At 57.7% G+C, this 23,969-nt stretch overlaps 3 protein-coding genes across 8 annotated transcripts; 1 reads left to right on the forward strand and 2 right to left on the reverse strand.

Moving 5' to 3' along the window:
* Positions 1 to 952: 952 nt before the first annotated feature.
* GSC2 (goosecoid homeobox 2) lies at positions 953 to 2,899 on the reverse strand. The gene is made up of 3 exons (XM_062009634.1): positions 2,596 to 2,899; positions 1,588 to 1,835; positions 953 to 1,057 (listed from the first exon to the last, which is right to left on the reverse strand). Exons 1-3 carry the CDS (start codon positions 2,897 to 2,899, stop codon positions 953 to 955), a joined length of 657 nt encoding a protein of 218 aa, XP_061865618.1.
* A 3,996-nt stretch (positions 2,900 to 6,895) lies between these two features.
* Positions 6,896 to 21,404, forward strand: LOC133627018 (tRNA (32-2'-O)-methyltransferase regulator THADA-like). Of its 6 annotated transcripts, none has more exons than XM_062009693.1 (31): positions 6,896 to 6,999; positions 7,603 to 7,780; positions 7,986 to 8,072; positions 8,344 to 8,371; positions 8,682 to 8,830; positions 9,017 to 9,139; positions 9,377 to 9,497; positions 9,745 to 9,896; positions 10,187 to 10,271; positions 10,560 to 10,696; positions 11,132 to 11,329; positions 11,704 to 12,382; positions 12,466 to 12,618; positions 12,709 to 12,818; positions 12,933 to 13,093; positions 13,331 to 13,491; positions 13,777 to 13,962; positions 14,189 to 14,337; positions 14,932 to 15,075; positions 15,293 to 15,397; positions 15,599 to 15,799; positions 16,036 to 16,186; positions 16,309 to 16,543; positions 16,672 to 16,911; positions 17,041 to 17,266; positions 17,388 to 17,594; positions 17,789 to 18,027; positions 18,237 to 18,416; positions 18,852 to 19,118; positions 19,204 to 19,439; positions 21,145 to 21,404. In XM_062009693.1, the coding sequence occupies exons 1-31, from the start codon at positions 6,896 to 6,898 to the stop codon at positions 21,213 to 21,215; spliced, it is 5,463 nt and encodes a 1,820-aa protein (XP_061865677.1). In that variant the 3' UTR covers positions 21,216 to 21,404. The 6 variants fall into 6 exon arrangements, with proteins under 6 accessions (XP_061865677.1, XP_061865676.1, XP_061865678.1 ...); XM_062009692.1 differs by lacking the exon at positions 21,145 to 21,404 and adding an exon at positions 19,529 to 20,205; XM_062009694.1 differs by lacking the exons at positions 6,896 to 6,999; positions 21,145 to 21,404 and adding an exon at positions 19,529 to 20,205 and having other exon boundaries at positions 7,502 to 7,780; positions 12,466 to 12,818; positions 18,852 to 18,897; positions 19,066 to 19,118.
* On the reverse strand, positions 20,206 to 23,644 carry LOC133627019 (somatomedin-B and thrombospondin type-1 domain-containing protein-like). The gene is made up of 6 exons (XM_062009701.1): positions 23,424 to 23,644; positions 22,482 to 22,664; positions 22,276 to 22,363; positions 21,537 to 21,710; positions 21,187 to 21,307; positions 20,206 to 21,100 (listed from the first exon to the last, which is right to left on the reverse strand). Exons 1-5 carry the CDS (start codon positions 23,629 to 23,631, stop codon positions 21,202 to 21,204), a joined length of 759 nt encoding a protein of 252 aa, XP_061865685.1. The 5' UTR covers positions 23,632 to 23,644; the 3' UTR covers positions 20,206 to 21,100; positions 21,187 to 21,201.
* Between the last annotated feature and the right edge of the window lie 325 nt (positions 23,645 to 23,969).

Here is a 23,969-nt window from a genome sequence, read left to right on the forward strand (position 1 = left end):
CAAAGAGGGTCTTTGGGGGTCCGCAGGACCTTCTGGTGGTCATTGTCTTGACGTTTCTTCAGTCCAGAGTCTGTGCTTTATCAGTTTATTGATAGAACTCATTTCACAGTAGCCTTTAATCCGAGTCTACATCTACATCCTGGATGTCTCAAGATAGTTGACATCTATATGTTGGATGTTTTAAGCTAGCTGAAGCTGAAGCAAGCATGGGTGAAGCGAGTGAAGACCCAGCAGCAGGCATGGCCAGGGTCCTACACGTACAGAGGTGACGGGACAGTTTGATTTGACTCCCTGCTTTGCAGGATGTGGTTTCTCTTTGTCCCTGCCAGGGACATGGACACTGCTTGTGCTGACAGGGAACCAGCATGGGCTGGCTGTGGAGGTGAGCTGAATGCTCACTGCATCAGCTCCTCTCCCTACAACAGAGGCACTCTTTACCTTTCCCATGGGCTATAGGGAAAGTACAGTGTTTCTTGTTAAGGAACAAATCACCTGCTCAGTAAGCTCAACTCAAAAAGTAACTCTAGATGCCATCAAGGTGCTGTAAATAGGAAACATTAATTTGCAGGATGTTTTGCAAATCTACAGTAGTAAAACAAGCACAAATACTACTTGCACAGAGCAAAGACAAGAAGAGGAGTCTCCCCTTCTCTTGAAGCACACACACATTTGGCACTGGTGCAGCTCTGCATGGGCTTCTGTCAGTGGTATCTGCTGAAGCATCTGAGGGTCACGCCTGATGAGTTATTTGCCATGTGAACTAGGTTTGGAACAGAAACTGGGATGTGAAAGTGCCATGTTTGCTTTTACCTGCCCTCCTCTGGGAATCACAGAGATTCTCTTTTGCTTTGCTAATCCTCCTCAGGTTACCCCCTTCCCCCACCCCCAAACCTGTCAGCTGTGGGAAATGGATCCTCTGGGCATCCATGTGCTGAGATGCAGCTTGTGAGCACTAACAGCTGTCCTCAGGGGGCTGCTGAGTGCGCTGAAGGATCAGTGCTGAAGCAGACGCTCTCTTCTGATGCCGCCACTTGGCCCGACGATTTTTAAACCAAACCTAGAAAGTGCAAACCAAGGAAAGGACTTTTTCATTTCATGTGTTTACTCAGAGCAGGGCAGGCAGTTAAACTCCTGGACTGTATAGCCTATGTTTTAGGATACTATAGTATACTTCTCAATATAGAAGTTTTGATATAAAATGGAAGGGGTCCCTCCCCTGCAATCCTATTCAAACATGGGGCACAAGGGAAACGGGACCCTCCGTGGCAAACTCAGAAGTCACACAGATCACATAAATAACAAATGTACACCTGGGTGCAGGGGATGAGCAGAACTGGGCGTGTCTGTGTGTGTGCACAGGTGATTCTAGGAGAAAGGGGATGTGTGAGTTTATGGGATGAGGTACCAGAACAAATCCAGCAGAGCTGTTTTATATTCCCCCATTGCTTCCCAAACCTAACCTGTGCTCTGTCCAGTACCCAATAATGATTTTTAAAGTGAGGCCCTGTGTCTGCAGCTCCTGAAGCAGACCACGCAATGCCCTGGTCTGTGCTCCTGTGCTGCAAACAGCAGCACACACAGTCTCACCTCCACCCTCTCCTCCTTGAGGTGAATGCGGTTTGCCAGGTGCTCCCGGGTGATGACGTCTGGGTACTGGTTCTGATGGAAAAGCGTCTCCAGGGCCTGCAGCTGGTCTTCAGTGAATATGGTGCGATGCCGGCGCGTCCGGCGCTGGATCTGGTGGAAGGTCTGTACCTCGCTCATGTTCCCCTGTGGACCCTTACAGACCCTGACTGCCGAGTGGAAAAGCCGCATGGGCCAGGGGAGCTGGACATCTGCGAGGGGAGAGGTACAGCAGCAGTGTTAGGAGTGGTGGCTGAAACACCCATCCTTGCTCAAGGCAGTTCAGGCACACGTTGTGCAGAAGGAGGTAGCCAGCCAGTTGGTGAGGGTGATCAGCTGTGATCACCATGCAAGCGAGGAAAGGGCTTAGGGCACCACTTTGGGAGAAGTGTGCAGGTGGAGATCACTGGTTGGGTTTTCCTTGTTTACACAAAAGAGCTGGAAACTCACACCCTAGTGAGGAGCTTTGCTTCAATCCTGAGATGAAGGATTTCTGAGCTTTCAGGATGTTCCTGAACTGCACTTTTAAGGGTTTGCCACATTTTTCCTCTTATTTTTCTTCTCCTTTTCCTCCCTAGGTGCAGCCAACACCTCTTTTCTTTGACAGACAAGTGAGTTTCCCCAGGTGTTGTCAGGAAGCACAGACACAGCTCCACACATGGGCGGCATAACTGTGGGGCCCTACACTCCACAGAAAACTTACCCCTCCTAGAAGCACCATCCTCTCATGTGTTTTACACTAAACCAGGAATATCCAGTAATAACTAGCACCTACTGCTTTCAAAACCCTGTTGGCATTGCAGATAGACATGCCTGCTCCCGGGAGCCATGCTGAGAATGGAGCTCAGCTCCCTGGAGCTGGGATCTGAAACCACTGTGGTAGCAGGGCAGATGTGGAGATTCCCCCCTCCCTCCAGTGCTATCACCAGCCCTTCCATGAACCCTACACTGTGAAATAATGCAAACACTCACCCAGCCAGCTCATCGAGTCCTGCAGGGAACGGGCACTCGTGTGAGAACAGCAGCAGCAGTTGCAGCCTGTCCCTTCCAGCTCTTCTTCCTCCTCCTCCTCCTCCTGCAGGGAGCTGGCTGGGATGGTCTCCAGCTCACATAACCCCTTGGGTGCGCTGCCCAAGATGCTCTGGAGGCACAGAGGGACCAGGACCTGGGGGCTCTTCTCTGCCGGGCTGGAGAGGATGTCCTCAATGCTGAACGAACACGGCTTCTTGAGGCCTCTCTTGCCAGCATTAACGTCTGATGCTGGCTCCAAAGACATCCTCTGCTGGCAGCAGCGGCTGCAGGAGTGGGCAGCTTGGCCTGAGTGGGGTTTGCTGTCTGTGTGCTAATTCTGGAGTGGGGTCTCACAAGGAAAAAGACAGCTTATATAGCTTTTAAACTGGACTGGTGCAGCCATCCAGAATCGCTGCTTTGTCTTGGCATTTCAAGTGACTGTCATTCTCACAGCCAAGTTTTGATTTTATACACATGCACCTTTTCTCCCCCTAACCTACCTGCTTTATGACTGAAGCCACTCCAAATATATATATATATAGAGAGAGATATAATCCCTTTGGAAAGAAAGCCATAAACCCCCCTGTGAATAAAATAAATTCTAACTAATCTTGGCAGCTTTGTGAAGGGTTAGTGTGGATCTAAGATTTAGCTAATCCCACAAAAATGACTGGAGAAGGAAATCTGATTTCTCCATCTCGGGCGTAGATTTGAGGTGGTTATGATCTCCATTGTGCTGCAGCCTCCCATCCAAGGAAGGGGGAGGATAGCTGTTACCAGCCCAGAAATGGTCCAGAGGATTAACTCCTTAAAAGAAGCAAATTATCCCTTTCTCTGGCCAAATGAAAGCTTTCCCATCAAAGAGAACTGTCATATCATACAATATGAGAGAAAACAGAGTTCAGCTTAATAAAAAATCATTTTTAATGATAGCACAGCCTTTGGTTGTGCCAGAACTCTGTGAAAATTGATTCATTTTCTGCTGAAAGCAAAGAAATTGTATCTTCCCTCCTTTCCCTTTCCCCCACCTCCATTGCCCTAATCACAGTGACAATGCAGATGGTTTGCATGTACCTAACATACTCTTTTTAAGGATTCAAAGCCCTTAATGAATTAGATTACTGGCAGCTCACAGCAGCTCTATGGCATAGCTGAGTTGCATGTAGCCACCTCCTCTACAGCTGAACTGTACCCCTGCTCAACGTCAGGAAGGGAAGGGCAGGATGGCTGCCTACTGCCTCCGTGTGCAGGCTGTCAGGCAGGGAGCAGCTTGGACAGGATCATGGTCTCAGTGCCACAGCTAATGGGTGGTTCAGTGATCCCAAACCTGCCAGGATGGCAGTCAGGGCCAGCCAGCCTTCCCCAGAGCTTTGTCAGTTCAGTTCTCAGCTTCTTCTGTCCAGTAAGAGAAACTGGGGTGAGACTATGGCCAAGAGTGGTGGCTCAGCATGGGAGAGGATGTCTGCATCAACCCTTCTGAGGGCAAACAGCAGGGCCTGGCAGATGTGAACCACAGGAGAAGAGATGACATCTTACATCTGGGGTTTATAACTGAAACAAGTAGCAGGGGTTGAAACAGAGCAGGTGTGGTTGAGCTCAGGTTGCTTAGGAAAGTTTAAACCCAAGTTCTCTTGCCCTCAGTGCAATTTAAGCCGAGGTGAGTGGCAAGGCTTCAGGAGCTCACATGGGGAATGCTCTCTCACTTGGTGTTTCTTTGCAGAGGAGAGTAAAGGTATCAACTGCACTCATGGTACACCAAGGAGACACGGGAGTGGGTGCTGTGAAAGCACTGCACATCAAAGTTCCTCGTGGCACCTTGTAACTTCACACTGAACAGCTCAGCAATCCCTCCAGCACTGCATAAAAATGAGAGCCAGTCTCCAGGAGAGACTCCTCAGAGCCCCTATTCTTTTCTCATTGGCCCTGCTTTCTGCCTGCCCTTCCTCACCCTGCTGGTCTCAGTGCTGGGAAGAGATGGCCCATTGCCACTCCACCTATGACCCTCAAATCTACATAAAATCTCACTTAAAACCTAACATTTCTTCCTAATTCTATCTTTGTCTTTCCTTCAGCTGGTTCGATGGTGTAACATAAACTATAACCATGCTCTAGGAATCTTTACAGATTTGCTGTAGGTTTGAGAGGAAGGCACCTTCATAGCTTCCCAGTCTGGACATGTTAACTGCTGCTCTGCCAGGGTGTCAGTGCTCCAGAGAGGCACTGAGGAAGCACCTGTGCCAGACACCATCATAAACTGCTCCCAGCTTTCCTGCATACACCCCAATGCAGACACAGGAGATGGATGTGGGGCCAGGTTCTGCTCTCTGCCAGAGGGACTGTAGGGCAGGCAAGCTGGGACATGCCACAGGCAGGTGCAGGATCCGACCCTTTCTGCTCTCAGCTGCAATAATCATACATCAGAAGCAGATTAATTCTCTTTCACAATCCTTAACAAAGGACGCCTTTCCCTGGCCTCCCCTGCCCGTCCCTGCCTTCCCACTACACATGCACTTAGCCTATTAGGATCTCCACTGATTGCTTTCTTTCATTCCTCCTGTACCTTTCACTTCAGAAAATGGACTGGTAATACTTCTTTTATCAAAGAATTATGGGATTTAGGACCCAGATCTTACAAAGAGACTTTTGATAGATGCTGGTAATCAAATCCCAATCAGCAGACACTTCTAGGCACCCTGTTACCAGAGAGGAATAAAGGAAAGGGATTATTGATGTTCTGTTTACTGAGCCTCCAGGAGATATGATCGCTGGGCTCTTTCATATTAGAAAAGGAAAGGAAAATAAAACAAGAAAGAAAAAAACCATGCAGACAAGGGAGGACAATATAGATATAGATAAAAAGAAAAGAAACAGGCTCTTATCATTTTCTTATTGGTTAAGGAGATTCCAAAGCCATTATAGAGGATTAGCAAAAAGGTTAATCTGCTTTAGCCGTTCACTTGTCAAAAGTGAATTTATAGCATTTGAAAATCCTGCCTATGGTAAAACCAGACAAAAATCCCCCTCCCTCTCCTGCCCCTCCCTTCTTCAGGCAGCACAAGGGAATGGAAATGGGAGCCTCATAGACCTTAAAGCAGCCTCTCTCACCTTGCTCCTGCCTGTGCACTTGCACCTGTGGGAGCTCTGTTTTGGCAGTGCTTCCACCTCTCCCTCACCCATGCTGGGTGGCTGTGGGGCTCAGTGAGAGGAGGAATAGACCTGAGGGACACTGCCATCCTCCCACACTGCATTGCCTTACCTAGTGTAAGGCCAGGGCTCTTTCAGTGGCTGATATCAGCAGCAGTCAGGGCAAACCTGGATCTGTGACTGGATTTGGGCTGCCGAGTTGATTTCTAAAGCGGAACAGAGATGGAGACTGCTGGAAAATGTTGCTGAGAACTCTGTGCTGGGGTTTATCTATGCTCAAGCACTGTGCTCACTCAGACAGCCACATCTCAAGCATCCTCCCAGTCACTCAGCACAAACCCAGACCTATCCCAGCCATGCTCTCCTGGGCTGTCTGTGCCACTGATTTGTCCCAGTGGCTGATGCACATTGCTTGCCCCAGTGCCCCTGTGCAAAACAACCCAGGGCAAACACAAGCTCAAAATCAGGAAGAAGCACTTTCTTGATGGCTGCTGGGAGTTCAGTGGGATGTGTTAGGAGTTACAGCTATGTTTAATACAGAAATCATAGAATTGTAGAGTGGTTTCAGTGGAAAGGAAGCTTAAAATCATGCCTGTTAAAATGGTTCAGCCCTGTGCCAAAGGAAAAAAAGAATGCATATAAAATTGTTTGCATTTGATGACACTCTCGGTGTTCCTGCTGTGGCACGGGGGTTGGACTAGACCATCTCTTGAGGTCCCTTCCAACTCTTAAGATTCTGTGATTCCCTGATGGTTAACACCAAGCGTTATGATACAAGTTTCTGTCTCCAAAGCCCATTCCACCCTGCAGGAAGAAGTGCCTCCCAACATCAGACAGCTAACAGGGGTGCTGGCAGACAGGGACGGTACCCACGGCCAGCAGGACGGCTGTGAGGCACCGAACCTCTGATGCCATGAGGCGCCAGGGAGTGAGACCCCTATTTCGCTCTGTTTCATTGGAGAACAGCCGCCGCGCCCCGCTGCCCGCGGGCTGCCGCTCGCCGCCGGGGACACCACGGGCTCCGGCCCGCGGTGCTGGTCCCGCCCGGCCCCGCAGCGGGGCTCCGGCCGCCAGGGGGCGCCGCCGAGGCGCGGGAGCGCGCGCACTCTATGGTGCGATGGGCGCCGAGCGCGAGGCGCGGGCGTGCGCGGCCCTTTACGCGGAGCTGCGCGGCGGCGGCACCGTGCTCTCCTGCCTGCGCTGCCTCCGCCGCGCCGCGGGGTAAGAGCGCGGGCCGGGGGCACGGGGCCGCGGGCAGAGGGCTTCGGCATCCACCGCGCGCGGCTCCTGCGGGAACGCCCCGGCGCGGAGCCCACGGGCGTCCCCCGGAGCGGATCGCGGCGCGCCCCGCGCGGGGCGGGACGGGACGGGACGGGAGAGGGGGGGAGGGAGGGAGCTCGGCTCGGTCCCCGGCACGTGGACAGAGCCTCCCCCACGTGCCCTCCTCCCAGCCGCTCTGCAGCGGCAAAATTGAGGCTTTTTTTGGGGCCCCAACACTCCCCTTCCCCCCTTTTCCCGGGCTTGCGTTTGCCGGAACGGGCTGGATTCTAGACTCCGAGATTTGAGAAGTCACTCCCCCTTCCCCAGCTCCACCGTGCAATGCTGAGTGCAGCTGGGGGAGGATCATCACAAGCTGGGGCACTCGAGCCCTAACCCCTATCAAGCTGGAGCATCTCTACTCCAATCCAAACCAAACTGGGGCACCCCACCCCAATACACATGGAGCTGGGGCACCCCAATCCCTGCCACGCCAGGGTATCCCCCTCACCCCAAACCAAACCTCAGAGCCAGGGTACTGTGACCTGAATCCCTGTGCTTTTTCAGGAGTACTGCCAAGAGATGCAAAGACAAGTACCTGGAGGAGGCTCTGCTCCTGTCACAGACGTTGAGCGAGGGGCTACGGGAGCTGGATGAGGCAGAGGCACGACCCCTGCTCCGCTGTGTCCTGGCTTTCCAGATGGAGGCAACTGGAAGCTCCAGCTCCTTCCAGAAACTAGAACGGGTCTGTAACACAGCTGTTACTGTGGTTGTGGCTTCAGAGCCATAAGTGCAAGTGAGGGTCTCACCCAGCTCTGCCTGTCACCAGCTCCAGTGCAGTGCATCCTCACTGGCAGTGGTGATGCCACAGAGCTCCCCTAAAAGTGCCCTGCAGCTGGTGGCTCCTGGGGATCTGGGTAGACTATCTGACTTGGAGTATCTCTCTGCAGCTTGTGACCCAGCTGGCAGTGGGGAAGGAAGCCCTGCTTGCCCAGGAGGTGGGCATACTGCTGGCTGGCCTGGTGCCACAGGGAGAGGTGAGAGGAACCCAGCTGTGTGCAGTGGCATCAGCTTTTGTGGGGGTTTGGCTGGATCCCATCTGTGACAAGGGCCTCCTAGTGTGGGCTGCCTGGGTTCTTTGCTTTTCTTCCTGCTATGCTGGGCCCTCCCCCTTGCTTGCAGCTGGCAACATGTAGCTCCCCATCATACCAGCCCTTTGCTCATCCCTGTGATGGCTTCTGGCACAGGTAGGACACTTCTGCCTAAGGCATCAAACCCATGGGACAAACTGTCCTTCTGCCCTTGCAGGTGCTGTCTCCTCAGGACCTTCAATCAGGTCAGTTTCTGTTCCTTTTCCTCAAGGGGCTTCTCCCAGCCCACATCACCAATGCATCGGATACCCCCTGCCCACCTAGACCAGGTCCTCTGTGCTCAGTGGGATCTCTGAAGAGGTCCCAGCAGCACCCATGGCTCTGCCCACCTACCTGGGACAGCTGGAAACCAGATGAGCCAAAGCATCTCCTGCATCCCAGATCCTTTCTCACTCCACTTCCCAGCAGTGCAGCCTGTGGCTTATCTGGGAGCAGGGCTGGCTGCAGGCACAGAGCCAGGAGGGCTGGCAGCTGATGTTGTCTTCTTGATTGCAGTGTGCATGTTCCTAGAGGAGAGCAGGCTGGGCCGACAGCACTGGCAGCAGAACCTGGCCCAGCTGCTGCAGCACCTGGCCACCACCTTGGGCTGGGTGCTGCAGAGCCAGACCATGCCTGATAGCACATGGGGCTACCTGGTCATCAAGGTAAGAGCCAAATTTGCGATGGGAGGAAGGGCCAGTCCCTGCAAGGACTAGCCAGCCACTGTCAGCAATGCCCAGGAGAGATCATACAGTGCTGCTTCACGTAACTGTCCCTGGGGAATTGCTGTTTTGGGGGGTGAGGGATACTAACAGCCATCCCCATGGTGCCCATCCCTCCTGCTCCTCCAGGCCTGCCTCCAGCTCTTCCAAGTGCTGCCAAAGGATGTGGCACCCCTGGTGTGGAGTGTGGAGGGGAAGAATGAGACCCTGCAGAGGCTCTTGAGACTGCTGCTGGAGGTGGCATGGGGAAAGGTGTGTATGGCCCCAGAAAGGGATGGTGCTGCCTGTCCTGAGGAGCAGAGCACTGCCATCCTTCCCAGGTGCTTTCCCCATTCTCCTCCCTGAGAGAAGCCCACAGAGACAGCCCCAGTATCTGAGTGTGTGAGGCACCCTGTGTAGTTGCCTGGCTGGGCATGGAGGAGGAGGTTACTTGGGGTTTGGTTTTAGATAGCATTTTGAGCTGTGCTTTTGCCTCCCCTACGAGTCTAGACCCGGAACAGAGACATGAGGCTGCTGGCAGGCACAGCCCTGAGCATGTTGGTGAACACAGCCCCACAGCCCCAGCATGGGGTCAGTGCTACACTGGCCCTCTTCCAGCTCCTTGACCAAGGTGCGTGCTCCATCCAAGGAAGGCCTCTGGCTAAGGGGATGTTGATGACAGGCATGTTTGGGTGTGAGGGGACAGAAGCCAGTGCTGCTTACCAGCAGTCCAAGCCAGACTCTGCTGCTGTGTCCTTCTGTCAGGGTTCAGGAGCACCAGCTGCTGCTGTCCACGTGCCAGGGTCACTTTGGGATGAGCCAGGGTAGTTCACTCTCAGATGCTGGGTTTACCGTCTTTCTGCCATCCAATGCACCAGGTACAGGTGAGCTGAAGTTTGGGGAGCTGGTAATGGAGGTCCCCCCCATCCTGGAGTCAGATGGTTTGGAGAAGCTGGTGCTCACCAGAGGTTTACTGACATGCTGCAAGACAGACATCCTCAGCTGCCAGCTGGAGAGCTTCACCCACAAGGTAGGAGAGCTCAAACCCAATGGCCAGGGCTTAAGAGAGCTTGTGGACAGGGCTATCAGCTGCTGGGGGGGCTGTGGATCCCTGGAGGACATAGCCAAGCTGCACTGATGTTGGCAGCCTCCAGCTCTGCTGATCTCCAGCCTCTCCTAAGTCTTTAAGAGATGAGGACTTGCAGACAGCAAAGCTAGCAGTAAGCTGCTGTAAGAAGAAAAACCACTGCATGCCTGTGAGGTTTTCTCACCCTAGAAAGCCCACACTTGCCTGCTTCCTGAGCTGCTATGCTCCCACAGGTCTGCCTGCTGCTGGATGTGGTCTTTCCTGCTGTGTATGCCCTGACCAAGGAGCAGAAAGACTGCCACTACTACTGCTTCCAAGGTAGGAGACAATGACCCTGCCACGGCGGGGAGGTTCGGAAGGTTCACTGTGCTTGTGGCACAGGAGCCTCTATGACACTTCACCTTATCACAGGGAAAATGCTTTTTTGGGTCTGGGTGGCTGGTTCGTGCTCCAGCCCAATGGACACTAACCTTCTTGGGCTTCTGTGAACCTAACAGGGAAATTGCTGCCCTTATACATGGAGTCCTTCAGCTCAGCAGCCTGTGCCAGCTCTGCCACAGGCGGGTCTCACGGCAAGGGCTGCAGCAGAGTTCTGTGCTTTTGCAGCCTGCACCCTGTGGCTGCAGCGCCTGCGGGACAGCCTGCCTGCTATCTGGCACCTGATGGGGACCCGCGTCCTGGCGCAGGACACTCAGCTGCTCCAGCAGCTCACACAGCTGGTGTGGGACAACGCTGAGACCTCGGTAAGGGCAGGGTGTCATGGGCACATGCTACGGCTGAAACAGCCACAAACAACCCTTCCTTCACCCAGCTCAGCTGCTGCTCCCTTGCCCATAACACACCTCTGCCTGCTTCATCTCCATGACTCATATACAACCCTTCTGCCTGCAGTTGGCTTCCAGGGCAGGGGCTACTGAGGCCAAGGCACTTGTCACCCATGGCCTCTGCAGGGCCATGTCCCAGTGCTTCTCCCTCTCCAGGAAGCACTGGTGCAGTCCCAGCCTGTCCACATCTACTGGCTCACTGCCTGCCATCCCCACGTCCCCAGCTCCTAAACGTGTAGTTACTGGCCAATATGGAAAGTCTATGGCCACAGGAAGGCAAAGGATCTGTCCTGATACAGCAGTAAAAGAGGAGGAGCCCACTCTTAACATCTCCTGCATGCCATCCTCCTGTAGGTGGAAGGGATATCAGAGTTCATCCAGAGCTCCTTCCGACTGCTCCTAGAGATCTACTACCTCGAGTGTCAGCACTTCCAGGACCAGGAGAGACTCCTCTACCAACAGATACTGCAGAGGGTGGTCTCAATGCCATGGCAGATCAAAGCCAGATATGTGCCCTTGTGTTCCATCGTTCCCTACATGGGCAGCCAGCAGGTAAGGAAAGTGTGGGGATGGGGCAGCTCAGTCACAGCTGGCCCTGCTGCTGGGATGGCACAGCCTCTATCTGCTGCCTGTCACCTTCTGGCCAGCTCAGCCACGTGGGCAGGCAGCTTTCCCAGCTGGGACATCTGTTTTATCATCGCTGGGGTAGTGAGCTGCAGCAACAACAGTGCATTGCTGGGGACTGCCAAGTGGGGAGGGAAGCTTTCCCTGTTGATGCCAACCAAAATCTGTCCTAAAGCAGCCTGGGGTACCACAGCTGCTCAGTGCCGTGGGTGACTGCAGGGTGGTCTGCACCCAGCTCCGTCTCCTGCTGCCTGTGCCCTGCAGCCTGGCAAGGAGATGAGGGCCGTCTGTCTTTCTCCCAGGTGCTGGATGCCTACCCAGACCTGCCACAGCACCTCCTGAAGTGCCTCTCCACCAACCACCTGTGTCCCGCAGCCGCCGAGGTGTACAAGGCGCTGGTGCGGCAGCAGTGTGCGGAGCGGCAGGGTGCGGGGGCAGCCGAGCGCTGGGCTCTGCACTGGCTGCCGCTGCTCTCCGGGGCACTGTGCTCGCCGCTGCCCATCCTGCACGGCAACGCCACCAACCACCTGCTCGCCTGGACCCTGCGGCAGCTGCCGGCGGCACAGGCGCTGCTGGCTGCCCGCTGCGGCGGCTGGGACGCGGCCTCGCTGCGCGCCTGGGTCTCGCTGCTGAGGGCGCAGGGGAGCGTGGCGGGGCCCATGCAGCTGCAGGGAGACACGCTGGAGCGGCTCCGCTGCTGCCTGCGCTCCCGCGAGGACGGCGTGCGCCTGGCCGCCCTGGGCCTCCTCTGCTGCAGCCCCGGCACCAACCGGCCCCTCTCGAGTGGCGAGATGCGGCTGCTGGCGGAGTTCCTGCCCCTCAACCTCAACTGCGACTCCTCCTCCTTCCGGCAGCTGCTGCAGGCGTCGGTGAGGAAGGCGCTGGTGCGGCTGCGGGACAGCTCGCTGGCCCAGCTGCGAGGGAAAGCAGCCCAAGGCACCAAGCCAGGCGAGGGAGCGGGGCAGCTGGAGCGGGCAGTAGGTGAGGCAGCCGCCTCAGCACCTTCATCACAGCCCCAGGGGACTCACACGTGGGTGAGTCGCTGTCTGCCACAATCTCTGCAGGCTTTGTGGAGTGGCTGCTGCAGCTCAGCATCGCTTCGCTTGGCCCGGGCTCCAACTACCAGAGGAAGAAAACAGCTCTGCTCCTCCTGGCTGCTGTTTTGGAGACCTGCACAGACACCTGGAGCCCCAACAGGAAGAAAGGCCAGCCACCAAGTAAGCACGGGCAGCCCACCTGGAGCATCACCCAGGCTGCTGGAGTGCTTTCCGTCAACCTCATCTCATTGCCTCATGACCCCACCACAGGGACTATGGCCACACTGTTGAGCTATGCTAGGGAGAGTGGCTGCTGGGACTTCTTCTCCCACACCAATTTGTTGGCTCTGCTGAGCTGCTTACAGGACAGCACTAATGAGGTGAGCCTCACAAGGACAAGGTGAGGTTATAAAAGGACACCTGTCTCGGCCCTGAGCAGGCTTGGAGAGGAAACCTTCCCTGCTCTTTCCTTTTCACCTCTCTTGTCTTGGCAGATCAGAGACTTGGCCTCAGAGCTGCTCATCCGCTACTTCCCTGTCCCACTCCCTGAGCCCACTGCCCTGGCTCTCTTCCAACTGGCCCAGGAGGCCCTGGGCAGCCCCCGCGTGCAGGAGGCTGAAACTGGAGCCGTGCTGATGAAGACCATCCTGCAGAAGTACGAGCTTCCAGCCTCCCTGTCCCTGCAGTGGCATGGCAGCCCCCCTAAGCGTGTTGGTAGCACCAGTGTTTCAACAGAGGCTATATTTGTAGCTCAGGGCAGCAGTAGTTTGGGTTTAAGATAGTCTTGCAGTGGGGAGTTGCGTAGGAATGGGTGCAGGAGGAAGAAGCTGCGTAGCAGAAGATGAGTAGAAAACTCTCTCATCTTCACAATAGCATCTGCCTCTTCCCCCAGGTCAGACAGTGCCACCATGAAGATCCTAGCCCTACACGCAGCCTCAACAGTGCCCAGCCAAGGTCTATGCTTTGCCCAGCATCTTCTCCATGTTCTCCAAGCCCAGTATGCCATAGCCTGCCAGGACCTGCTGCAGGCAGCAGCCAGTGCGCCGATGCACGGTACGGCCCCAGCCTGGCAGGGCAGCAAGCAGCTGCTGCAGCAGCTCTCCACCCTGGGAGTCTAGAGCAGGCAGGAATTGTACAGGCAGGACTGAGGGTGCATCTCATTACTGGTGCCATGTCCTTGCCACAGTCCTCCTGTTTTACTGCTCCACCTGCCCAGCAGGCCTCTCACCTCAGGGCCCTGTTCCCTCCCCTGCCTGTGAGCCACCTCAGCTGAGGTCCTGGCAGGAGAGCCAGGCCTGCACCGGTCATCACTGTGACCAGAGCTGCGTGTTTGTGCAGGAACAGTCACAGCCCTGCGCAGGTGCCTTCTGCAGGTGCCAGAAGTGGCCACCTCCATGCAGGCAGCAGAGTTGGCACAGAGCTGGCAGGAGTTCTTCTCCTCCCTCGTCACCACAGTGAGAGACATCACCTCCTTACTCCTGGGTGCTTTGCAGAGCCAGCAAGGCCCTGGCGCTGATGAGCAAGGTGAGCGTGTCCCCAGAGGACAGCAGCCCAGGAACCACTGGTATTTCTGTCACAGCCATGCTTGACACAACAGCCATCCAGCCTGGGTGGGGGGCATGTTGCAGAACAGGAGTTGCTGCCATCTGTGTGCCCTCTGAATAGGGACAGCATCCTCCCTGCTCTGCCCCACACTCTGCAGGCATTGCCCCACACCACCCCACTCAGACCAGGCTTTTCCCTTTTGCAGCTGCTGCCCCATCATTTGCAGACATGGGGAACGCCATCTTCTCCCTCATCACAATGAGGAAAGGCCAGGGGCAAGAGGAAGATGAAGATTCTGTCCTGCTGTCAGAGGAGCACAGCCTGATTCTGACCTGCTGTTGGGTATCAGTGAAGGTAGGCACCTTTCCCCATGACACTACACTCACCACTCACCTCAGCCCAGCCCAGCCCAGCCCAGCAGCTGGGTTCTTCTCCCCTTGGGAGTGTCACTCTCCCTAGGACAAACAAGGCAGCATTACTGCCCTTACCTCAGAGCTGAAGCTGTTGCTGAAGTTGTTGCTGCTACTGCTTTTACCTCCTGTCAGGGAGGATACAATCACTACCCTGCCTAAAAGCAGCCTTCTCTCTGCCAGCCCTTATGTACCCCAGCTGGTTCCCCAGGCACTGACAGATCCCAGCTGTGGTAGATTTGGCTCCCTGACTTGCCCATCACAGCTCCTTTCAGACAGTTGCCTGTCCTGCCTTCTCTGCAGCCTTTCTGGTGGCTGCCTGGAAAAAGGCCACCACATACACCTTGTAGCTGTCTGGGAAACTGCAGTGGTGGAGAGCCTGGGCGTGCTGGTGGGCATGCTGGTGCCTGTGCTGGGGGCAATGCCAACACCTGCTGTGCTTCCCCATGGCAGCGATGGTGGGGCAGTGCAGGAACACGGCAGGACAGGAATGGCACAGCCCTGCTGCCAATCGTGATGACCTTCTGCTTCTTCACAGGAGATAGGGCTGCTCTTGGGGGGCCTGGCTGAGCTGCTGCTGGCCCCAGCCCAGCCTGCTGGGCTGGCGCCCCTCCTGCCACTCCCCACCCTCCAGACGGCTGCGAGGGTGTTCCAGGAAATCCTGCTCCGGTGCCGGCACTGGGTAAGAGCACGTCCCACCTGGGGCAGGGCAGGGGCTGCTCTGGGGCAGGACATGGGGCATGACTGGAAGCCCGTGGCTGGGATCCCAGTGCCAAACCCTGTCGTGTCCCCACACCCTCGTGTCTTCTCACTTTCTCCTTCCCCTTTGCAAAGAGGTTTGAGGGGGGCTGGCTGGTGCAGCCTCTGGGGTGCAGGGGCCTGATGCTGCTCTGCCCTAGGGAGCGGTGGAAGGCTGCAGCATGGGCTTCACCAAGTTTTGTGCTGCTCTGCTGAACCACCCAGACATGAAGCTGCAGGCCATCCCACAGACCATGCTGGAGCAGGTACCATGCTCATTCTGGCCTGTGTTCCCTCCATGCCCCAGGGCCATGTCCCTCTGTTACCCCACCCTGGGGCAAGCACCTGCCTGGTGGCCAAGGTGTCATGCTTTGGGGTTGGTGCACCTGGTGCAGGCTGGTGTGGAGCAGCTGCAGGCTCCAGCCAGCACGTTTCCAGCCATATCTTGTGCGCATGTTGTTCCTCAGGGCCTGGAAGCGCTGAGCGGGCCCCGCAGCAGCTCAGTGACGCGCCGTGCCGCTGGCTTCCCCATGCTCTTCCTCTGCATCGTCAGCGGGGAGGCCCCGGCGGAGGCACGGCCGCTGCTCACTTGCTGCATCCACACGCTGCTGGCTTTGGCCGCCACTGTGCTGCCACAAGACTGGGACCAGACCCTCGACCTCCCACAGGTAAGTGTGGCAGGGCTGAGCTCCTGCCTGCTGTGGGCTGTTTAGAGACAGGGTCATCTTAAACCCCAATATGAAGCTGCTAGACCTCAGAGTGAGGAAAAAAACACAGCCCTGGCCACGCTGCCCATCCCAGCAGCCTGAGAGCTGATGGCCCCCTAGCTCCACTATCTCCTCCCACCATCTTCCTTTGAGCTCCCTCCCCACACAGTGCTGCTGAGCCCCTGTGCTCTCCCCAGGTGTGTGCCCTCCACGTGCTGCAGACACTGGTCCGTGGCACGGGGCTGGGTGCTGCGCTGCTGCGGCACGCCGCGCCGATGGTGGCCCTGGCACTGCGGGGCTTGGGCTCGCCATGCTGGGCCATGAGGAATGCAGCCATCCAGCTCTTCAGTGAGTACGGAGGGGCAGAGATCCCTGCAGGACCCAGACAGCTCCTCAGGATCCTGAGCCTGGCTGGGGTGAAGTGTGGTGGGGGTGAAGGGAATCTGACACTTTCTGCCCTGGCCCTGCAGGTGCTCTCACGTCTCGGCTGCTGGGCCAGGCACGGAGCTGCGGCGAGGGCTGCCCGGCAGAAGGAGTGAGCCTGCCAGCCTTTCTTGGGCAGCACCCACAGCTGGGTGCCGTGCTGCTGGGAGAGCTGGCAGCAGCTGCAGAGCCTGCGCTGGGGGGGCCCTGCCTGCACCCCGCACTCCATGCCATCCTCACTCTCCTGGCCCAGCTGCAGCCCGGGACCGATGGCCCTGGCAGGTGAGGGAGTAGCAGGGATGCTCTGCCGCAGCCAGGGACTCCTGCAGCAGGTCCTGTGGTACTGGGACTGGCCCTGGCTGTCAAGGGGGACTTCCCTCCAACCATGCGTTACCCTGTTTGCTCCACAGCCCTTCTGCTCGCTTCCTGGCGCCGCTGCTGGGGCTGGCAGGCAGCCCCATCCACGCCGTGCGAGTGATGGCTGCCAAGGCGCTGGTGCCCGTGGTGTGTCCCTCCCAGCGCCGGGGGCTGCTCCTGCAGCTGGCCCAGCAGCTCCCTGCCGCACCGGGACAGCTGCGCTCTCACAACGCTCTGCACGGGCACCTGCTGCAGATGCGGGCACTGCTGGGTCCTGGCCCGGGCACCAGTGGGTGAGTGGTCCCGTGCCATCCCCCTGGCCGTGGCTGCTGCAGCGACTGCTGAGATGCAGCTCTTGTGGCGAGAAGCAGTGGTATCACAGTGCTGTGGGCCCCACAGTGAGGCTGCACGTCTCCCTGCAGGCTGTCGGCCGAGGAGCTGCAGCCTGTGGCTCTGCAGCTGGAGACACGGGGCTGGCTGCTCACCCCTGCCCAGCGCTGCCCGCTCGTCCGTGCCACCTTCCTTCAGGTCCTTGCCCTCATGCCCGTGTCCTTCAGCTCTGGCTTCACCCAGAGCATCCGTGATGCCATCAACTCTGAGCTGGGCAGCCTCTCCCTGGGGAGAAAGCAGGGATGCACGGAGCTGCAGGTACTGCCAGCTGCTGGGAAGATCACAGCTGTGGCCTTCCTGGTAGTGAGCCGGGAGGTGGGAGGTGTGGAACTTTCACTCAAAGCCAAGCACTGGAAGGGGGATCCTGGTTTTCCTGCAGGTGGGTTTGCCCATTCTCCACCAAACCATGGCCCACTTCCTGTGCAGCGAGGCCGCCCGGATGGTGGACAGCGAGTGGATTGGTGCCGTCTGCTCGCTCCTGCAGCAGCCAAGCCCCAATGTGCAGCTCGCCATCCTGGTCTGGGTGGTCACCGGGGAGGGAGCAACCTGCGAGGAGCTGGACAAGGCTCTCGGGCTGACGTTGCTGGTATGGCAACGCTCAAGGCACTAAAGCAGAGGGTCCCCAACATACTGGCATAGATGGGTGCTCACTGGGAAGTGGCACAGTGCTTCCTAGGCTGAGGGTGCACAGGTGTGGGGCACTTGCCCAGCTGTGCTGGAGCTGCTTTGTTGTGGAGGTGGGGGACACTAACATGTACCTTCTTTCCCATTGCCCCCTAGGAGACCTTGCACTCGGTGCTGCAAGAGAGAAGGGACAAAGAGTTCCTGAGATTGTACCTTGAGGCTTTGCTGCATCTTTACCGAGAGCCCTCGTCATGGACCCAGGAGGCTTCCTGTAAGCTCCAGGGCTCCTCAGCAGCATGCCTGGAGATGCTGCTGCACATGGTGGAAGCAGAGTATCCTGGCCCTGACCTCCTGTCCCAGGCCCTGTGTGCTGCCAGCCTGCTTCTCGCCCACTGGTACGTCCCTGCTGCTGCCAGGCGGCTCTACCAGGCCCTTCCAGGAGATTTCTTCTTGTCCTTGCTGAAAACAGAGCCACAACTTCTGGCCTAGAAATCAGAGCTTTGTGCCTGTGTCCTGCAGTCTCAGGGCAGCTGGTGGCCTTTGGAACCCTGACCAGAGCTGGAAGGTGTGCCTGAATTGCCTTTCCTTCTCTGGCTTCTGACAGGGTTGGACCTGAGGACAGCCTCCTGCTTGGGCGCTGGTGTGCAGCGCTGGAGGACTGCAGCCGCTCCACGTCCGAGGTGCTGCGGCTGGCTGCCGCCCGCTCCCTGCACACAGCAGCTCCCAGGGTCCTGCGCTGCTGCCTCCATGCTGCCTGGCCCTCGTTTGTCCCTGAGGCTCTGCGGTAGGTCCTTATGGCAGCAGCACTGCCCATAGTCCTGGGGTGTTGCAGGTTGATGGGCTGACCCTTTGAAAGGCAATGGCCTCTGTCTACAAGGGTGCTAAATGCCACTCATTCAAGAATTGCTGTCACCTGAGAGCTTGCAGTCTACAAAAAATTGTGGGTAGCCTTTTAGCAGAAGCAGCCAGTTCCCTTATGAACAATAAACTACATTGATGCATCCCTCACTCCCTATCACCATCCCTGCCCTCCCAAGCAGTGAGCTCTTTGGGCAGTAGCTGTGCCTTCCAGGAGAAAAACCCTTCAGAGAAGCATTGCCTGATGGGGTCTCATCCTTCCCCCCAGGTCTCATCCCATCTCCAGCCCCAGGCAGGCTGGAGATGGCTCTGGGGAGCATGGTGGCCTTCTCCTCTCCCTCTTCCTGTCCTCTCTCCCCAGGCTGATAAACATGGGCATTCACCTTCTGCAAGATGAGGACCGGGAGGTCCGTCATGAGGCCTCAGGTTTTGCCAGCTTCTTGCAGCCAGAGCCCAGGGACCTGCTCCCAGATGGCTGCATCTTTGTGCAGGACAACGTGGGGCTCCAGGGCCTCCTGCAGCTCCTCCTGGCAGAGTTTGGGCAGCACCCTCAAACCTTTGACTTGCTCCTACAGCACCTCCCTGTCCTAGACATCAGGGGCATCGTGGAAGGGCTGGAGGCCAACAAGTGAGTTGCAAGGCTGGCTATGAGGGAGCATGGGGCGCCATGGGGCTGGCCTTCAGCTCCATTTGCCCCTTGGCTGCACCCCCAGAGCCGCCAGCCTGTACAAGGAGGACGAGCCAAATGTCTTTGCGGAGCCGGCGGTCCTGGCGTGGCAGCTGCTCCCCATCCTGCTGCAGCTCCTGGAGAAGGTGCCCGCAGGCGGCCCCCTCTGTGCCTCGGCTCTGTGCTGGCTGGCAGCTGTGGGCCCTGGCGTCCTGCATGACCTGCAGTACTGCAAGCAGCGCTGGAGCCAAGGTATGGAGCAGCATGCAGCCCTCAAGACAGGTGAGCTGGTGTCCTTGTCTTGTCCTTGTCCTTCCCTGCCTGGGAAGACCCTGCCACCCTCATGGCTCCTTTGGCCACTCTCTCTGCAGGGACTGCTGCCTGCTGGGGGATGAAGGCACTGGGCTGTGCCAAGCTGCACACAGCAGTGGCTGTGCTGCTGGTGAGGGCCCGAGTGGTGGTACAGGCACTGCAGGTGCTGGGGGAAAGTGCCAGCACTGTGCCAGGGCTGGGCTGCAGTGCCCAGGAGCTGGAGCAGGAGCTTGTGCTGGTGCAGGAGCTGCTGGCACAGCATGGACTGACCCCTGTGCTGAGCCAGGGCAATGCAATGGGGAAGATGGGACCACTGTTGGGGGCTACCTGACAGCTCTGGGCATGGAATGGCATCACACCAAGCCCTGCAGCCACAAGGCTCCTGGCTTCTGCTGCCACATCCCACCTTTGCCAGATGCTTTCTCTGGACACCAGGCAGGACCGTGAGCTTGGTGCTGTAACTCAGGGGAACCTCACTCACCATGTGGGACTTGCTGGCTGTGTTCTCAGTATTCTGTAACTCTCCACCCCCAGGACACCAGTGCAGCCTTAGCCTGTGCCTGCCCACAGCATCCCCACCCTCAACTCTCTCTGGGATCAGGGGACACACATCCTGGTGCTCTTGCACACCCCTTGTGCTGCTTAACTCCCACCACCTTATTTTTTTTTTAACCAGTGTTTTAGCTCACTGCTGACCTGGGCTTTTATCCCCAATAAAGAGGCCAAGAACAACCCAGACATGGAAGACTTTTCATTTCCCTGTTCAGGGAAGGGGGGAGGCTGCAGCAGGGTACAGGGAAGGGGGTTGTGGGGTGGGAGCCAAATGCGTTGGCAGGCAGCAAATGGGCAACAGCTACCAGCTGCAGCTGGGGAGGTCTGATTCCCCAGACCCCAAAGCAAACATACCCCTGGGAACACCTTTGGCAGGAAGCTGATGGGCAGGGGGAGACCCAGCTCCTGGCTGAAGTTCCAGGCTGCAGCCACATCCACTTCCCATGGCCATCTGCCTAGCCCTGGGTTTGCAGCAGCATGGGGCTGGGGCACCACTGGTCACTGCAGGTGTCCATGTCTGAACACAGGTGGTCTCTGCAGGATGAGTGCCCGGGGCTGTGCCTGGCAGGGGTGGGGGTGAAGTCACATAGAGGGTGGTTTGGGGGTGCAGGCAAGTGCCAATGCTGTTGGCACAGAGTCTCAGCTGTGAGTACCATCGGCCAAGGCTGGACTGGAGACTCCACCAGCAAAGGTCATGTCATGCTGGACCCTGTTCCCTCCAGCAGAAACCCTCCTGGACACCCACCACCATCACTGCTCATGTACAGACCTTGGTTGCCTACATTTAATTTCTCTGCAAACCACAGCACATGTCTGAGCCGCCCTTCAAGGCTCACCGCAGAGCCCCCTGCACTGGGGCCAGCTGGAACACACCGAGCAAGGATGCCATTTCCATCCTTGTGCTGCTCACCAGAGCGGATGTCACAGCCCAACCTGACATCACTGCCTTGTCCTCCGTCATTTCTCACTCAGATTTAACCTCAGCATTATTTGTAATCTTTCTAAGTGGGGTTTTCTTCCCATTCTTCAACAAAATGCTGGAAAACTCAGGGAATGGGCTCTAAGCATGAGCAGCAAGCCTGCAGGAGGATGAAAACACATGACATTTTTACTTCATTCCCAGCCTCCCCAGCAAGAAGCAGAGGCAGAGGGAGGCTCAGCTCACCTTCCTGTGGGAGTGCTACACAAAGATGAGAGCTGGTGGGGGGCAAACACAGCCCTCCTGCAGCCTCTCCTGCACCCAGGAGCCCTGGCACCCTGCCACGGAGGCAGCCACCCAAAATGTCCTGGAAGGGAAAGCAGGTGAGAGCAGGAGTGTGCTGGGGTTAATCAAATATGCTTTAAAAACCTTCTGTGTGGCTATAGATAGATAAAATAACAATGCACGTTGGCAGTGGGACTGGATGGTCACTGCAGGTCCCTTCCAACTGAAACACTTAATTCTATCTCAATAGGATTTCTTTGGCAGCACAATGCCCACCGAGGGATGTCCCTCCCTGCCCAGTTCACACCTACCTGGCTCCCTGCAGCCCGTGTCCGGCGCAGTGGGGACGGTGGTGGGCTGTGTCCCCCCAGCACTCGACGCACACGCGCTTGTCGCGGTGCAGCCGGCGGCTCCAGGCCTGCCCACGGCACGCGGCTCCCACCTGGCTCAGGCGGAAATAGCCGCAGTAGCTGGGCAGGGGGGAGCTGGGGAGAGCGGAAAAAGGGGGGGAAACGGTGGTTGGAGGGGAGAGCAGAAGTGGGGGTGTTTTCTTGATGGGAGTGGTGTAAAGAGGACATAAAGGGGATGTGATTGGAGCCGCAGAGGGGCCACAGGTGGGGTGAGAAGTGGTCATGGCTCTAGGGGGTGTGCAAAGGGACCACAGCTCTAGGAGAAGGTGCAAAGGGGTGGTAACTTTGTATGGGGGCACAAAGAGGTCATGGTTGGTGAGAGAAAGGGATCATGGCTCTTAGAAGGGTGGTGCAAAGCTGCTGTAGCTTTGTATGGGGGTACAATGGGGCTATGGATGTGAAGGGAAGGCAAGGGGATCACAGCTTTAGGAAGGTACAGTGGGCCCATGGTTTTGGGGATGAGTAATGGATCTGCAAGGGTGCAAAGGGGACATCGATTTTTATGGGGCTGTGCAAAGGGACCATGGTTTGGGGCAGGGGGCAGAAGCCTGGGGTCTAGGGCTTTCAAAGGGGCCGTTTGTGCAGTGGGGCCACAGCTTTGGGGAGGGAGCATGGAGGGGTGTCCCAGCCTCACACCCACCTGGACAGTTCCTCCAGCAGCAGCCCAGCTCTTTGCCAGGGATCCCTGAAGTCCCAGTTGAAGGAGTTGGGCAGTATCTTAGCCACCTCTGGCAGAAAGCAGAAGGGGGGGCACAAGGTTAGAGACATCCTGGGACAAGCAGCGGTGACAACTGCCCTGGAGGCAGGTTCATGGGGGAGGAGGCCATGCCTGCAGTCTCATCTTACCTTTGGCTGTGCCACAGGTCGGGTGCTCCCCCCGGCAGCCGCGGCGCTGCTTGAGGTCGGGACAGGGCTCCCCTCCGTGCCGGGGCGGGACGGTGACCTGGCGGCTGCGGGCCTGGCTGCCGACCCCGCACAGAGAGCTGCACCCGCCCCACGGGCCCCAGGGCCCCACCACACAGCCCACTGCTGCGGGGACAGCGGCGCGGGGGACAGGGAAGGGGTAAAGAGAGCTTCAGCAGCGTGAAGGATGGAAGGAGAGGAGCAGAGGAGATGCAGCACATGAGGGAGTAGAAGGGAAGAAGGGCCAGGGTGACGCTGGCAGCTCCTCTCCAAGCCCTGGGCAGCCCTGGCCTGCCAGTGCAGGGGCATTGTGCACCACTTCCGCAGCCCTTTATCCCCATCGCTGCCGGGGCTCTGCATCTCGCTGAGCTGGGACCCTGCTAATCTCCCTGGAGATTAGGGAGGGCTGACTGCTGCAATTGTCTGGGGGGCCATGGATGGCACCTGCCCAGGTCCCAGTCCCCAGGGTGGGCTGGCTGTGCAGCCCCCAAGCCCACACTCTGCTTGTCACCCGCAGCGCAGCCCTCAGTCCCTGCATCCCCGTGCAAGGCGCTGCCCATGCCAGCAGCAGGGCCAATGCTGGGGTTCATCCTGCTCAGGTCTCACACTGACTAGGCTGAGGCTGCAGACCAGAGGCTGCTGCTGCAGGCTCGTACCGCACTGGGAGCAGACAGACGTTTAGTTAGTGCTGGAAAAAGTGGAAACTGGAAGCTGGAAACGGGAAGCCCTGCAGGCTTCCCCAGACACATCCCTTTGACTGCTCAGAGCACAGGGCTAACAGGTTAACAGCAGTGCCGCCAAAAGCAGCAGCCCAGGGCGGCACCGCCGGCCGCGGGGCTCCCGCAGCACGGGCTCCAGCCGCTGCCGTGCCCTCCCGGTACTCACCAGCCCGGCGGCACGTGGCCTGGTAGTCCTGGCAGCAGTCCCCCGTCCGCTCGCAGTACGAGTCGCAGTAGCAGCGAGCGCGGCGGGCAGCCGGCGCCCAGCACGCGTTGTTCCTGCCCAGGCAGCACCGCTGCCGGCAGCTGCCCGCGGCGCTCACCAGGCAGCCGGCGGCCAGCAGCCAGCCCCCGCAGAGCAGCGGCCCCCGCATGGCCCCGGGCCCCTGCAGCCCAGAGGGACGGCGCTGGGCCAGGAGCGAGGCTGCAGCGGCCGCACCGCCCCCGGGCTGGGCGGGGGGGGACACAAAGCCCGTCCCCTTCTGCTCCATCGCCCCTCGCTGTCCTGGCTCTTCGCTCCGGAGCCGGGGTGAGGACTTCATTACGTTAACCAGGATGGTTTATTAATGCAGTGCAACCCCCGAGCTGCCCAGGAGCCTCTGTGAACGGGCACTGCCGGGTCACAGCCGATGCTGGCAGGCTGGACCTGATGGGAAGCCCCATCCTCACCCCACGGCTGCCCTCGGGAGCCGCTGGCTGCCCCCTCGGCACA

Source organism: Colius striatus, chromosome 17, assembly GCF_028858725.1.
Source record: "Colius striatus isolate bColStr4 chromosome 17, bColStr4.1.hap1, whole genome shotgun sequence".
NCBI classification, from domain to species: domain Eukaryota; kingdom Metazoa; phylum Chordata; class Aves; order Coliiformes; family Coliidae; genus Colius; species Colius striatus.